This window comes from Taudactylus pleione, unplaced genomic scaffold (assembly GCF_031769625.1).
Source record: "Taudactylus pleione unplaced genomic scaffold, aTauple2 ptg000326l, whole genome shotgun sequence".
NCBI classification, from domain to species: domain Eukaryota; kingdom Metazoa; phylum Chordata; class Amphibia; order Anura; family Myobatrachidae; genus Taudactylus; species Taudactylus pleione.
Genome location: NW_028284727.1, coordinates 8,407,995 through 8,422,339, shown reverse-complemented (window position 1 = coordinate 8,422,339; position 14,345 = coordinate 8,407,995). Strand labels below are relative to the sequence as shown.

The 14,345-nt window shown below is 37.7% G+C and overlaps 1 protein-coding gene across 1 annotated transcript in view; it reads right to left on the bottom strand.

Annotated features, from left to right (window-relative positions):
* The window catches only part of LOC148509478 (uncharacterized), a 621,587-nt gene that overhangs the window by 504,881 nt on the left and 102,361 nt on the right, over positions 1–14,345 (bottom strand). The window contains exons 8-9 of the mRNA XM_088443077.1: positions 6,416–6,463; positions 4,600–4,656 (exon numbers count right to left, since the gene is read on the bottom strand). Coding sequence (XP_088299203.1) covers positions 4,600–4,656; positions 6,416–6,463 — 105 coding nt within the window. The remainder of the gene's footprint in view (positions 1–4,599; positions 4,657–6,415; positions 6,464–14,345) is intronic.

The window sequence follows — 14,345 nt, the reverse complement described above, 5'->3', positions numbered from 1 at the left end:
GAAATATATAAAAAAAGTTTGTGCCTTATACATTGAAATATGCTAATTTTAAAGGCATTCAATTTGTAAGGTTTAAGAAATGAATGGTGGAACCATCCACAATTGGTACACCATCATGAGCAACTTCGACCCTTACACCAGCCTATAACAGACGCATTGTCTCTTACACAACTCTGTATAAACATGGCCTCAGTGTTTGTGACTCTATGACTGAGAATGTAGCCACACTCACTGACACAAACTCAACACTCCTAAAAAATACCCAAGAGATTAACTATTTTTGTGCACCCTTTAGGTCACCTCCCAGTCTCCACCCTGGAACACCCATGGTTTTGCCTCACTGTTACTAATGCCAGTGATCCTGTATGCAACAATGTACACTCAGTGGAACAAATGCACCATAGGGGTTTTCAGCATTTTTCGCGCATGCGTAGTAGCAAATAATCATTCAACTCTGCCCACATAGACATTACGTTCAGTTTGTGTCCAACTCTGAATCAGACCCTGAATATGCTAAATCAGTAGAAAAGCTGCAAAAATACATATTTATCCTAAATCTAAATAAGTGGTTTATTTGTAATGTGCGGGTTTATAGAAGTGGAGTTGTTGCCCATAGCAACAAATCAGATTAATTTATCTAGCACCTTCTAGAAGATAAAATCTAAAATCTGATTGGTTGCTATGGGCAACAACTCCACTTCTAAAAACACGCACTTTAGTAAACATACCCCTAAAAGTATACCTCCTGTACAATTTTGATTTCCAACTTATTCCTTTCATGGAGTAAACAATAAACATTGATATGTCTACTTGATATGTGGTGCAGACTGCATGGTGCATTAATGTTCTGCCTGCTGTCAATGGAAAAATTGAGCATCCAGCATTTTCTCATCCATAATCAAGAATACAAAGCAGCAACCATTTCCAGTAAGAAGGAGTTTGGAAGCATGCCTCGTTTCTCTCTATTAGAAATACTTGATTCAATTCTGGTAAGTACATAACATAAAATTATTTTATTGCTACAATTATTAGGGTCAGTGTATCAGCGTTGATATAAATGAATAAAAATACTAAGTAGCTAAGTAGCTGATATATATGATAGTTTCAGACATCATTAGTATTTTAAACTGCCTAAAAAAATATATTCAAATAGAGTAATCTGAATATCTGCCAACTGGATGGTTTTCCACAGTTATTTTTTAAAGGCTTCCTTCAATATCAAAAATCAAAGACTATTTATGACAAATACACAAGAAACAGCAAAATGTTAAAAAAATGTGGTAAAAAAATACATACTGTCTGTAATCAAAATTCAATCAAAATAATCCTATATAACTTTATTCATTATTGCAAATAAACAAGAGTTACGTGATAATTGGTTTTCTGTATTTGAGTTGTAGAACTAGATATTTTAATAAATTTTAAGCTTTTCACTCTCTTCATATAACATGTTGATGTCAAAACTGATATAAATATCTAAATTAAACTAAATATTAAATATGAGAATGTTGTTATGTATCCTTTATGACAGGTGTTTATAATGCCAATTCTCAAGTACCACCAACAGGTCATGTTTTCAGGATTTATATCTATGGAGACAGGCGAGGCAAATACTGATCCAGCAAAATAGATTACTGTAACTCATGGGGCATTATTAGAGACCTGTTCAGGATACTTGAAGATAGATTACAGTTGAAAACTGCTGCTTTATTAAATGCAAAACCTAGGTTGCTTATGATATATACAGTATTATAGATGCACTAATGTTATCAGGAGAACATTAGTTGTAAATACGTATTAAACAGGAAGAATATATATTAAATAGTAATGATACAAAATAAAAACACACTTTGGGTCATTGATGTCAAAAAGAGATGATCTAAAAGACAACACAGTTGAAAATGCCCTCTTTCCTTGTGTTTCCCTATCTAACACCCCTGTCTCACTGTTTCTCAAGTCCATGCTCCTGAGCACGAGCCTACCTCACACAGTTGCTACATATAACTGATGGTCACTGTCTTCGCAATAGCTGTATCTGCAATTCTCTATACATATTTTAAAGTTGTTGGTTGGTTATTGCATAATTTTCTATTGTGTGATTAGGTATAATTTTTTTATGTCTGTGCATTGTTTAACACTGTTTCATGTGTTCTCTGCTCTCCCCTATGTAGGTGGTGCAGCCATTTGTGGCACCATAATAATAATAATAATAATAATAATAATAATAATAATAATAATAATATTTGAAAAAGTATAAAATAAGCAAAAAAAGTTACAAGCCAAAAAAGCTGTACAAGCTGCCTTTATCAATATATTACTTCTACTACCCTTTGTCTAATATAAAGCATTGCAGCTAGTTTCTCACTATGTTTGAATAACCAATATTTGGATACTGCATATGTATCAATTTTAGCATATTTCTCAGTAAGTTAAAAAGTATATTGAATTCTTAGCAATGTTTAATTTATGGATCGCCAATTCCATATGTCTCTTGTATTCCTATGTTCATAAACTGCTTACATATTGTGATTTATTTAGATGGACATCAATCAATTAGGCAATTATATACAAAACTTACAAGTATTTGTTGGTAGTAGTTTGGTGCGCTGTCATAGGCAGCATTTAAAAGGTGAGAATGACCAGATTACAAAGCAGTTTCTTGTGTTAGTTTAGTTTCTAATTAGTTTATGAGTCCCCTTAACAGTTTTGAGACTGTAGGCAGTTGCCTAGATGTCCTTGACCTTGTGATATTGAAAGCCTGATGTGTCAACTGTATTGTTGAATTACACTATACTGACCATAAATTTCATAGGAGTAAAATACTGTACTTTTCCAGTTATGGGGTTCATGTACTACGAGCAGAGCCGTAACTAGACTTTTTGGTGCCCTGTGCCAGAAAAAGCATTGGCGCCCCCCTCATTTTTCAAAGGTACATAATGCACCCAAAAAAGGGCCATGGCTTCATGGGGTAGGGCCAGGGAAGAGATAGGAGAGGCCAGGAGATGCTGGGGATGAAATAAGAGGAAGCTACAAGCAAGAATGCTAATAAACAGAAATTTGACAGGCCCAAACAGCGCCCCCTGCCCTGTGGTGTCCTGTGTGATGGCACCGGCCGCACTACCCTAACTACGGCCCTGACTACGAGTACCCTCACCACAGTTAAAATGATGCTTCTGATTTGCCTATTATTATGACAAAGCAGGAAGTATTTACCACAGTATGTAGTAAAAAACAGTGTGCCAAAGTGGGTGAATGATGTCACCCCTTCTGCGATTAGTGCTGAGACTCATAGCGCATCTTCAATGCTGTTTGCGCATATGTGCTATCCAGGGTCGATAAGAGGTGTCGCTCGTGCAGCTGAATGAGAATAAAAAAAAATTCAACAAACTTTATTTTCAAATGAACATTCTGTTTTAGACACGTCCTGCTTACCTCACACTCTCCACAGTGAGGAGAAGCAGTTATTGACAGCTACAAGTGACAAAATGGTGCTTAGGGTAGCACAGATAAACAAGCCTGCTTTAGCTCTTGAAGGCAGAAAACAGAGATATACAGTATATTTGGCACATATCGAGAAGCAATATGTACAAGGATCATCTCTGCATTTTATGTCTTTTCCAATATCTTACCTTAGCGCATGTAACACTATGTTATTTTTTATCACCATTCCGTGGCCCCACTAACAATTTGGTGATCAGCTTCTGTAATTATCTCTTTATCTCAAAAGATTTGACACACAATTAAAAACAATAGCAAATTTCTAATTTGATGGTTGCAGTGCTTTTAAAGTCATAAGTTTGCGAATCCCATCTCAGATCTCTCCCTTCTCCAGCACTAATAAATGATTATGGATGCTCGTTACTAAATGCGCCCTCTAGTCATACATTTTGGGGCTGCCCTCAAATAACAGTGATGACACGTGGTGTGATGTACTTGTTACAACCAGAAATTCTTTCTCACATGGGGGTATACTGTATATTGCAATAGGGTGTGGTTTCCATGAATCAATGCGATCTTGGCGATTAATCCTGTAGATTTTTAGAGGCAATAATTTAAAAGGCAAAACCAGAAATCATTCCCTATTACATAATGTTCAGGTAAACATAAAATAATGTAAACTATCTTTGTTGCCCTATAACTAAACATCATTTAAATATCCTATTCATTACATATTACACAAAGCATGAAATGCATGTGGTGCGATCAATAATTGCTCTCAAAACAAGAAACTTTCAGTAATTTTTCCAATGTCAAAAGCCACTTTAACATAAGCAGTCCTGAATATTAATTGTTATTGGTTTTGGCCAGGATTCTCTTGTACAGATTATACCTTTAAGTGATATAGCAATCAATGTAAAATGTCCAAACTGACATTTCATTCCCCTATTCATTTCAAAGGAAAATTAATTTGCTTGGCATTCGTTTACACAGAGCTGACATTATGAGACAAGGAAGTTTCTGTACTCTATAGATACTGCTGTGAAATGCGCTTTTGTGATATTTACATATGGAGGAAGCCAAAAGACAGATAGGAAATAAAAAATCCTTATCATATTATACTGACATTTGCAAAATGTTATCGTATATTTGTATATATACCTTTGTGTTTTGCCTTTTCAGTTTTTTTTTCCATTACTGGTTTTTCTTTGTGAAGAACTGAAAAAAAATGCAGAATTATGCATGAAATTGCTTAGAGTTGTAAGTATATCATTTGTGTAATTATGCTTGGTGGTAGTCATACACTTAAAACAAGAGTACAGTTTTATAATACTAAGGGGCCTACTGTATGTATCAAGCTTTTTTCGTAAAATTATGTAGAAACTGCAGTTTTTGCATAATTGTATTAATTGTTACTATGTACTGATGGCGCAATGCAGGAGATTTCACAGAAATCTCCTGAAAAGTGCTTTTTAGCCTTCCAGATTGCAGTCCCCATTATTATCACTGGGGACTATAATCTCTGCCTTATGTACCAAACTCCAAAAGGCAAAGCTTTTTGGAGTTTGGCCCCTTAGTTAACACTATCTTCAGATGGTGTAAATTACTTTAAGCCTATGCAGACTTACTAGCAGGAGAGAGATCTTCTGATCTCTCGCCTTCAGCTGGCGGCAGTAGCTGACACTGCATATGCAAACGTGAAAGATGTCCACAAAATGACGGGGATATAACTCGCAGGGACAGCATTTAATGCAACCGCTGTCCCTGCAAGGTCCTCTTTATACATAGCAGGAATATGGGGATATTTTCACAAAAAATTTAAATATCCACCGCAATATGGATTCTTAATAATCATGGCTCTTCCGCAATTATTAGTACATAGACCTCTAAATGTGGATAGTTCAAGGATGTGGCCTGGGTAAATCGACAGTGTGGTCTAATTTGTCCAGATACTTATAGTAACCTGGAATGCTAAAAAAAATGTTGTTTAAAAGGCCAAATAGTAATAATATGTTGTACCTTTTCATATTTTCCAGTTTAATCAATACATTCATTCAACTGAAAAGTATTATCTGAATTATAAGCATGACATAGATTATTTCAATTAAACAAAGTAAATGCCCTACAAATAAGCTAAATCTTAGATATCGAACTTAAAGCAAGTTGCTGTATAATGCAAAAAGAAGTATTACTCAATGCAGTTTATGTCACACAAAAAAATAGTAAACATAAATACAAAGTTACTGATTTTATTACTGAGGTACTTCATTTGTGAAACAAGAGATTGTTTCCACTATTTTTGTATCATAGTGACACAAATTAAAATGTTTAAACAAATAAGATTATACATAGACATATTTTAGTAAAAGCTTTATAGCTATGTTATGGAACAAGAAAAAGTAGAGGTATAAAGTTAATGTTATTTTAAATTCCAGAATTTATTATTTTAATCACTTACTGTAACTTACTGCTTTTGAGTAATGCTACCCATCCACTAGTAGACCATAGAAACGACGGTACGATTACGACATTGTAATCGTGAAGTCATTTCCATGTCTGTGATAAGCCTGCACTGAACGAGGAGTCGTTCAGTGCAGGCTCATCAATCATCTGGCAACATGCTGAACCTGACGTTAACGTCAGGTTGACCAACATGTTTGCACGATGATAGATGTCTAAACGACCAGCACACGCATCGCTGGTCATTTTAGACATTTTTGCAAATGATTTGCAAATGATTTGCAAATGATTAAACGATCGTTATCGTTCAATCGCTCAACTTAATCGTTTAGTGGATGGGCAGCATAACACACTATAGTGTTGTACATTTTTATGTTTTATATTATATATTTATTTTTGCTTTACCATTGACTTCTAATTAATTCATATACTTAAAATGATATGAATTTGTGTTGTGACACAGAAAAAACATTGCAATTAACATATATCGCTATATTATGTTCATGCATTTTCTTACTTCTTTGTGCAGATTTTTCATGTTTTTCTTCTCGATCTACGTGGACAACTGAGAAAGATAAAAAGATTATAATAAATTAATTAATTATTTCATAAAAATAATCACATATAAATAATGAAAAACTATATTAACTATATTAATAGCACCATAACAAGATGAAGTCTTCACACAGAAATACACAGAAATGTTTTATATTTTTAAAATCAATGCTGAGCAATAAAGCTTCCAGCTTCCATTAAAATGAACACTAAACTACCAAAGTAGGTGCTGATAACTGTAGAGGTAAGAAGCCTGTTCAACTGATAGGAATATTTGTCTAGAGAGTATTCAATGAATAACAGTGGATGCTACATCTAGAATCCAGCTAATTTATATTTTATAACAACACAAATAGGTGTGTTTTGTAGTTACAACATGTAATATTGAACTGTAAAGTACATCAAGGTGAATTTGGAAGAATGACAAATTCTAAACTACATTGGCATAGTATTTAACTGGCCTTAGAATCTGTTGTGTCATGTACATCTGGTCATAGGAAGTAGGTAGGATTTTCTTCTACACAAGGGGTCAAAGAGGACTCTGCACCATCCCCCTCTACTTGCTCCCAAAATTTCTGGTGCCGCCACAGGAGATAGCAAAGACTCTTGTACTTTGCCAGAGTGTTTGCTCTTTTCTGCGTATGCACCAACTTTCCAAATATAACACTTGTAAGATGGTGCAGTGGGAGAATGCATAGGGAGCCAGTCCAGGACATGGGATATAAGAGGCTCATTCCATCAGGTATGGGTGGGGGCCCGATTCATGGGGGCTGAACACGGCCACCCCAGTTCTTAATATGCCTCTGGTGGGGCCACTGCACTGTGTGTGTGTGTGTGTGTGTGTGTGTATGTGGTGTGATACACATGCCCTCCTCCAACCTGCAAAATGCATTTTGCAGACACAACTAACCCTAATATGTGTGTGTTTGTGACCATGTGGTAGGGAATATAGATTGTAAGCTCCACTGGGGTATTAATACAGACAGTATATTTTCAGTAAAGTGCAGCATAACATGTATGTGCCATATATAGGACTGTTAAAAGTTATTAAATATGCTCCATTGTTTTATATTTTTCTTTTATTTATAAATAATCCCATTACTTTGTCACTAAGTTTCTGGAGTTTGCATTACACATTTATTTTCACATCATGGCACACATAAACATAAACATTAAAAATATTTAATATAGTCTAATAAAACTTAGAGTCAGCTTCAACATGGTGAAACATGATGTATATATTAAAGAATGCTGTAGGTACAGATATTTCACACCTCTGCAAATTTAATCTGCTTTTCAAGATAAAGAGTGACATTGACAGGATCTTTGAGGATTTCATTAAACACCTTGAGCATGCTCAGAAGAAATTCTGTTACAAAAAGTAACTAATACCTTAGACATGCCCTATGTGGAGATCATTATCACACTGAGACACAGCGGACACTGGTTCCTGCAATTACCTAGGTATATAAAGCAGTTTATGACATTCATTACTGTGCTTCTTACTCTGATCCTGCCTTTGTCATTCCTATGCATGATGTCTTGTTACTGACCTCTGGAATTCTAACCCCTAATTGTTAGTTAGACCACATATTGTTACAGCTGCTTCTACTATATTCTACACAGCATTCTTACAAGTCAGCCTACGAATCATAGCTTACATTTCTGTGTCTTGTAAATCCATTATCAAATTTCTATTCAATATTGAAGATGACATTGTTAATCTAAAAAACATTCTAAAGTGTATTCAATAAATAAATAACTATGGACTGCTTTTCAGAAAATATGCATTGTACAAACATATTTAGATTTGTAAATATGCTGTAATATAATAAAAGTATTATGTATAAAACAGTGAAAAAATAAGGCCAATATTTCAGTTCGCTGATGTACAGAAGAAAATATAAAAACTTGCAAGATTTAATCATTAGAAGCACATTTTTGTGGACTTATCATGATTTCCTAAAATAATTTTATTGGCTAGATTTGCATACACCAAACCTTACTGTGTTAGATGATTTTCCTGTTGTCATTGCACAAATTTACTATTGGGCTCTTATCATGTCGGTTTCACCTGGCCTATTCTGCAAGATCATGCCTTTAAAATGTTCTGTACTGTACCATTGAATAAACTGAGTATGTGGGCAGAGAGAGATAAGATACTGATCTGTCCTATAAACTCTTGTCATTGTTGCTTAGAATTGCCTGTAAATGTGCTGTCCCACGTCACTATTATGCCATTCCTATGCAGCTCAATGGTACCTTTACTCTTCATTACCAGTATGGCACAAGTGTAATTTCTTAGATAGTAAAGGGGAAATTTGCAGTGGGAATTCTGGTTTGTATACCTTACCATGATGTTCCATTAATTTTATTTATTTTGAATGGCAGTCCACTGCAATTTACTCTAGGGGCATGATGAACAATTACTCTATTAGGTCCTTCTACAAATATAATATGGAATATATCTCACATCAAAATAATTCAGTTTATTTGTATTGTTATTTTTAAATGAAAGATATGCATTAACTGCAACAAATTTGGCATATAAACTGATGGTATACATTTTCTTTATAAAATAATTATTTCATTATATATTGCCTCTTACCCAATAGGACTCAAAGCATTTTAAATACATGCAAAGGGTGGGGCAGCATCTGGGGCATGATCAGTAGCAATTCTAAGTAATCATCCACATCAGTTCCTTCTCCATTGGAGCTAAAATCCCTATCACCCTCACAGTAAGGTCCATTTTTGCAAAAGTCAAATAATCTACCAGTATGGTTTGGACTTTTTAAGAGGAAACCAGCATACCCCCAAAAAAACATGGGGATAATATACAAACTGCACACAGATAGAGACATATTGGGAAAGTGGTTCCTAGACTTCAGTATTGTGTACCACCCTGCAACTGAAATATACGGTCCAGAATAATATTTATAACAATCAGCGTTGATGTCATTAATTACAGTATCTCACAATCTACAACTTGCTGTCCTATAAAAGACTGAAGGTTCCCTGTTTCCAAGCCTCTTCTGGTCAATCAATGTAAAGATCAGAAGACAAACATTTATGGTAGACCAGTATTCAATTACTTATAGTGCAATATAAAAAGCAGCACATGTTTAAATACTTTTAAGAAATATACCATTCATAAATCACTAATCTATGCAACACTTGTATATGAATAGACCAGTGCTTATCTCCTCTCAATCATCCAGTCTTCACTGCCACTTAGCCACCCTCAACTCTCTCCTTTTGCTATCCCACTTTTCACTTATCCTCCATCCTCTTTGCACTTGACTCACCACTAACATAATTTATATATATTTATCCTATTTGCAAGGACATCTCATCCCTTCAATCTCCTTCTATCACTTCCCCTCCACCTTCTGCTTCCTTCCCACCTTGTCTTCCACCAATGTGGATGAAGTCCATGTTCTAATTTATGATAGCCCACTTTCCTGACTCCTTCCCCCTGCACCTTATTCCCTACCATCTTCTTTGCTCTATCTTTCTTGAAGCCTGCTATCACCTTGCCCTACTTTTCAAACTGTCCTTCTCCTTAAACTGTACCCTCATCCCTCAAGCATGCCCTTGTCTCACCCATCCTTAAGAAACCCACAGTTGACCCTGACTCTCTCTTTATCTGCTGCCCTATCACTTACCTCTCCTGTGCCTCTAAGCTCCTAGAAAGGATTGGTTATTTCTAACTAATCACAATTCTGTTCTATGCCATAAAAATAGCCTTCACCATGGGTAACCACTGACCTTCTCACCACCAAAGCCAATGATCACTTTTATCTTCTCATCCTCTTAAATCTGTTGGCCACCTTTGACACTATTGATAACTCTCTTTTATTTCAATCCCTTTATTTAATTGGTCTTTATGAGCCTATCTCTCATAATTCACTTCTTACTTCACTAACTGTTCCTTTTCTGTATCTACCTCTGAAACCGTATCCCCCTTCTCTACATTTTGAAGTTCCTGAAGAGTCTGTTCTTAGCTCCCTCATCTGCTTCTTTATGCCTCCTCCCTTGGAAACCTAGGCCCTGATTCAGACCCACTCGCAAGTGGGCGTACGCACATTCGGCGTACGTAAAAAAATATTTAAATTCAAGCACTCGCTCGTATTTTCGTACGCAGCTAAAAATCCGCCCCAAACTCAGGCAACCCCTCCTCTAACTAACGAGCATGCCAAATAGCGAGCGTACATCCCCGAAATGGCTTGAAGGGAACGCACGCACAAGTACAAACCGGAAGTGGGAATGTCAGATTCCGATTACCTGCTCGCTTTTTCTGCCTACCTCCCTCAATCGTATCATGGCAATCAATGTATCAATTAGCTTTTTTTTTTTTTTTTTCAACACAATGCAATAAACTTTAATCTTGTCCGTGTTTGCATTTGCTCGCAGAATACGTACGGCTGAAACCTTCGCTTTTATTGTTCAAAAGACATGTTAGCCCCAATTAAACAATTGTTCTATTTGTTTGTCTCCCCACAATTTTTCTGTGGTTCATTTCTTTATTTAAATTTGCTTACGCATGTCACTACATCAAGCCTATCTTAACTCTCAAGAGATTTGTGGCCCTGTCGAACACATGACTCATACACTAACCAATAGAATTTGTCCTGTTAATTTCCCAAATACATTAGCCAATCCAAATTTTTTGGGGTGCTTTATTAAAATTATTTTGTCAAAAAAACACCATTGCCATCATGAGATCCGCGGCATTCACCAGGCGCGAACTGCTGGTGCTGACGGAGGTGATGGACAGGCGGATCACCAGTCAGCCTCAACCCATCTCCAATAGGCGCAAGCGTTCCGCATATGCGGAGGTACGTCGACGCCTGCGCTCCTTCGGCTCACGCCGACATATTGGCCAGCTGGAGCGCAGGTGGTCGGACCTGCACCGGCGGACGCCCCGCTTGCTGGCATGCTATCGCATGCAGATTGCGGAAAGTAAGTGTTCTGGACTGTGGTTTTCAAGTTTATCTTGTGGGCCCTAACTGCGTGTGCATGTTTTCATGTCTGTCCTATTGAGTCATTGTAGTCATATCTGCATGTGCATGTTTTCATGTCTGTCCTATTGAGTCATTGTAGTCATATCTGCATGTGCATGTTTTCATGTCTGTCCTATTGAGTCATTGTAGTCATATCTGCATGTGCATGTTTTCATGTCTGTCCTATTGAGTCATTGTAGTCATATCTGCATGTGCATGTTTTCATGTCTGTCCTATTGAGTCATTGTAGTCATATCTGCATGTGCATGTTTTCATGTCTGTCCCATTGTTTTTTTTTTTTTTTTTTCCTGTTGAAACTAACCACAATATTTTTGTCATTTTTTAGGGGTCCAGCAAACACTACGGCGGCATCGCCACACAAGACGCCGGTCCCGGCCCCTCTCTCCAACCCCCAATTCATCGATTACCCCCTCCTCCCCAGACCCTGTGGCCGAAATTTCAGGCCTACTTCCCCTCCAGCCCAATTCCCCCTCTCCTCCATCCGTCCCTCCTCCAAATACCCCCTCCCAGGATTCCTCAAACCCCTTGCCCCTAGGGTTGGGGAATGTAGCCACCTCCGAGGTGGTCCAGGGAGTGGCTTCTGGCTCTGTCGTTTTGGAGAACGGTATGTTTTTAAAGTTTATTTTGGACACCACAAACTGTTTGTATGTAATCATGTGTCGTCCCCATTTTTTGTGCCTTTCTTTCGCCTTAGGGTATTTTTGGGGCTTGTCTTTACCTGTTCCTGCTGATGTCACCATACACATATCACACCTGTGTGCCTTTTTTTAGGGCCCTTGTATTTTTGCCCTTAGACATTTTGGGGTGCTGGGTTTTATCCGTGTAATGTTTTTTTGGCCCACAAGCTTGTAAGTTTTGGTTTGCTTGTTTTGTGTTTTTTTAGAATGTTGCTGCATTATCGATTTATTAATCCCCAAACTTTTGTCACCCACAGAGGAACAGAGGCATCGGGAAGAGCTCGTGAATTGTGTGGGCCGTATGCGGGAGCAGGTCACCGGGCTTATGCAGGGCCTTGACCATCTGTTGTTCCTCCTTAGGAATTAGTTTATTTTTTTTTTATTTTCGATTTGTTTCATAATAAATCAGTTTTAAATCAAGCTCTGTCTCATGCGTTTGGAGTAAATCCAAGATTCTTTACACTGACATAAGTAGACTCTTCAAGCAAGGATTGCCACAGAATCTCACTACAAATTGTGTGTTGTATTTTGAAGGCAAACAGGCACAAGAAACACCTCCCAGTACCAATGTCATTTTCCTTTTTTGTGGTGGTCAACATGATAGTTTACACCATTTTTCAGGTTCCTATTTGGTGGCCAAACTGCTTAGGACAATCTTACGAAGGCAACTGATTGTACACGATTCCTTGTTGTGTTGGTTAGTACCCCGAAAACATATTACATTTTAGCTCCACTTGCTTCATTACTGGGTTACCCCTTAGGTAAAATTAACGTTTGGGAGTTTGTTTACACTTGCTTCTAACGTGCCCAAAAAGGAAACAAATTACACTCTCCAAATATTTATTCACAACAGAAATCAAAATACAAAGTGGTCACTCACAATAAAAACACACAGTGATAATCAGAAATACACCACATACCAAAAACACGAAACAAACACACAACAAATCAAGAACTAGTTGACGAAGGTCCATGCCCACATGATTTCAAAAATATGGCGTTGCAATATTGGTGTCAGAATATATTCCCGAAGTTTCAACATAAAGGTTTTTGAAGGGTAGCAGGAAGTAGTCATCGTGGGAGTGCCAAAGATTATGCAAACAAACAGAAGATGGTGCAAGAATTAATAAAAAAAAATATGAACGTTAAAAAACCGTAACACATTGGGTATACACACTGTTGTTTTGTCAATAATTACCTAAAATATCGGGCCACCACATCATCGCGTATGGCCCCACCACATACTGACCTCCGACCAACCTCGGGGGGGCCATCCTCAGGTAAGGCATCCTCTGGCTGCATTGGAACACCACTCCTTATGGTGATGTTGTGAAAGATCCCACACAGGACCACAATTTTCAAAACCATATCCGGCAAATACATGAGCTCGCCACCAGAGCGGTGGAGGCATCTGAATCGGCCTTTTAAAAGGCCGATACAGCGCTCCACCACTTGCCTGGTGGCTGTAAGTGCAATATTAAACTCACTTTGTGGACCTGGTGTGGGAGCCAAATAAGGAGTGAGCAGCCAGGGCATGCAAGGGTATCCACTGTCTCCTGTGAAAAAGAATAGACAACATCAGGATCACTGTGTATCAAGCTTAACATTGTTATGTACTAAAGGTCTACACTTACCCAGAAGCCACACATCACCAGCTTGTAGGTTGTTTAATTTGTGCCATATCCCTGATTGCCGGATGACGAAGGAGTCATGTGCACTTCCTGGTAATTTTGCATTCAGGGACAGGATCTGGAGGGAGGCATCACATACCACGTGCTGGAGGCTGAAGTGGTATGTGAGTACCATCCACAACCCCTATGATGTGTGGGAAGCCAGCTATTTGGTAAAAATTGGCCTTGGCCACACTAAGGGCACCCATATCCAAAGGCATTTGAATAAAATGATGGAGGTGCTTGAAAAGTGCCTCCATCACTGCCCTCAGGATCCGGGAAAAGGAGGATTGGGAGATGCCCGCCACTATTCCCACCGTTGTTTGAAACGATCCTGAGGCACAGAAATGTAACACCGCCATAATTTGCGTAAGTGGTGGTATTGCTGTTGGACTGTCAATTTGCCGCTCAAGATCACTCTCTATTAATGAGAGAGTGTCTATGATGATTTTGGGAGGAAGACGGTAGCGTCTTAAAACCTCATCATCGGGCATTCCAAAAAGGGTGACACGTGTTCG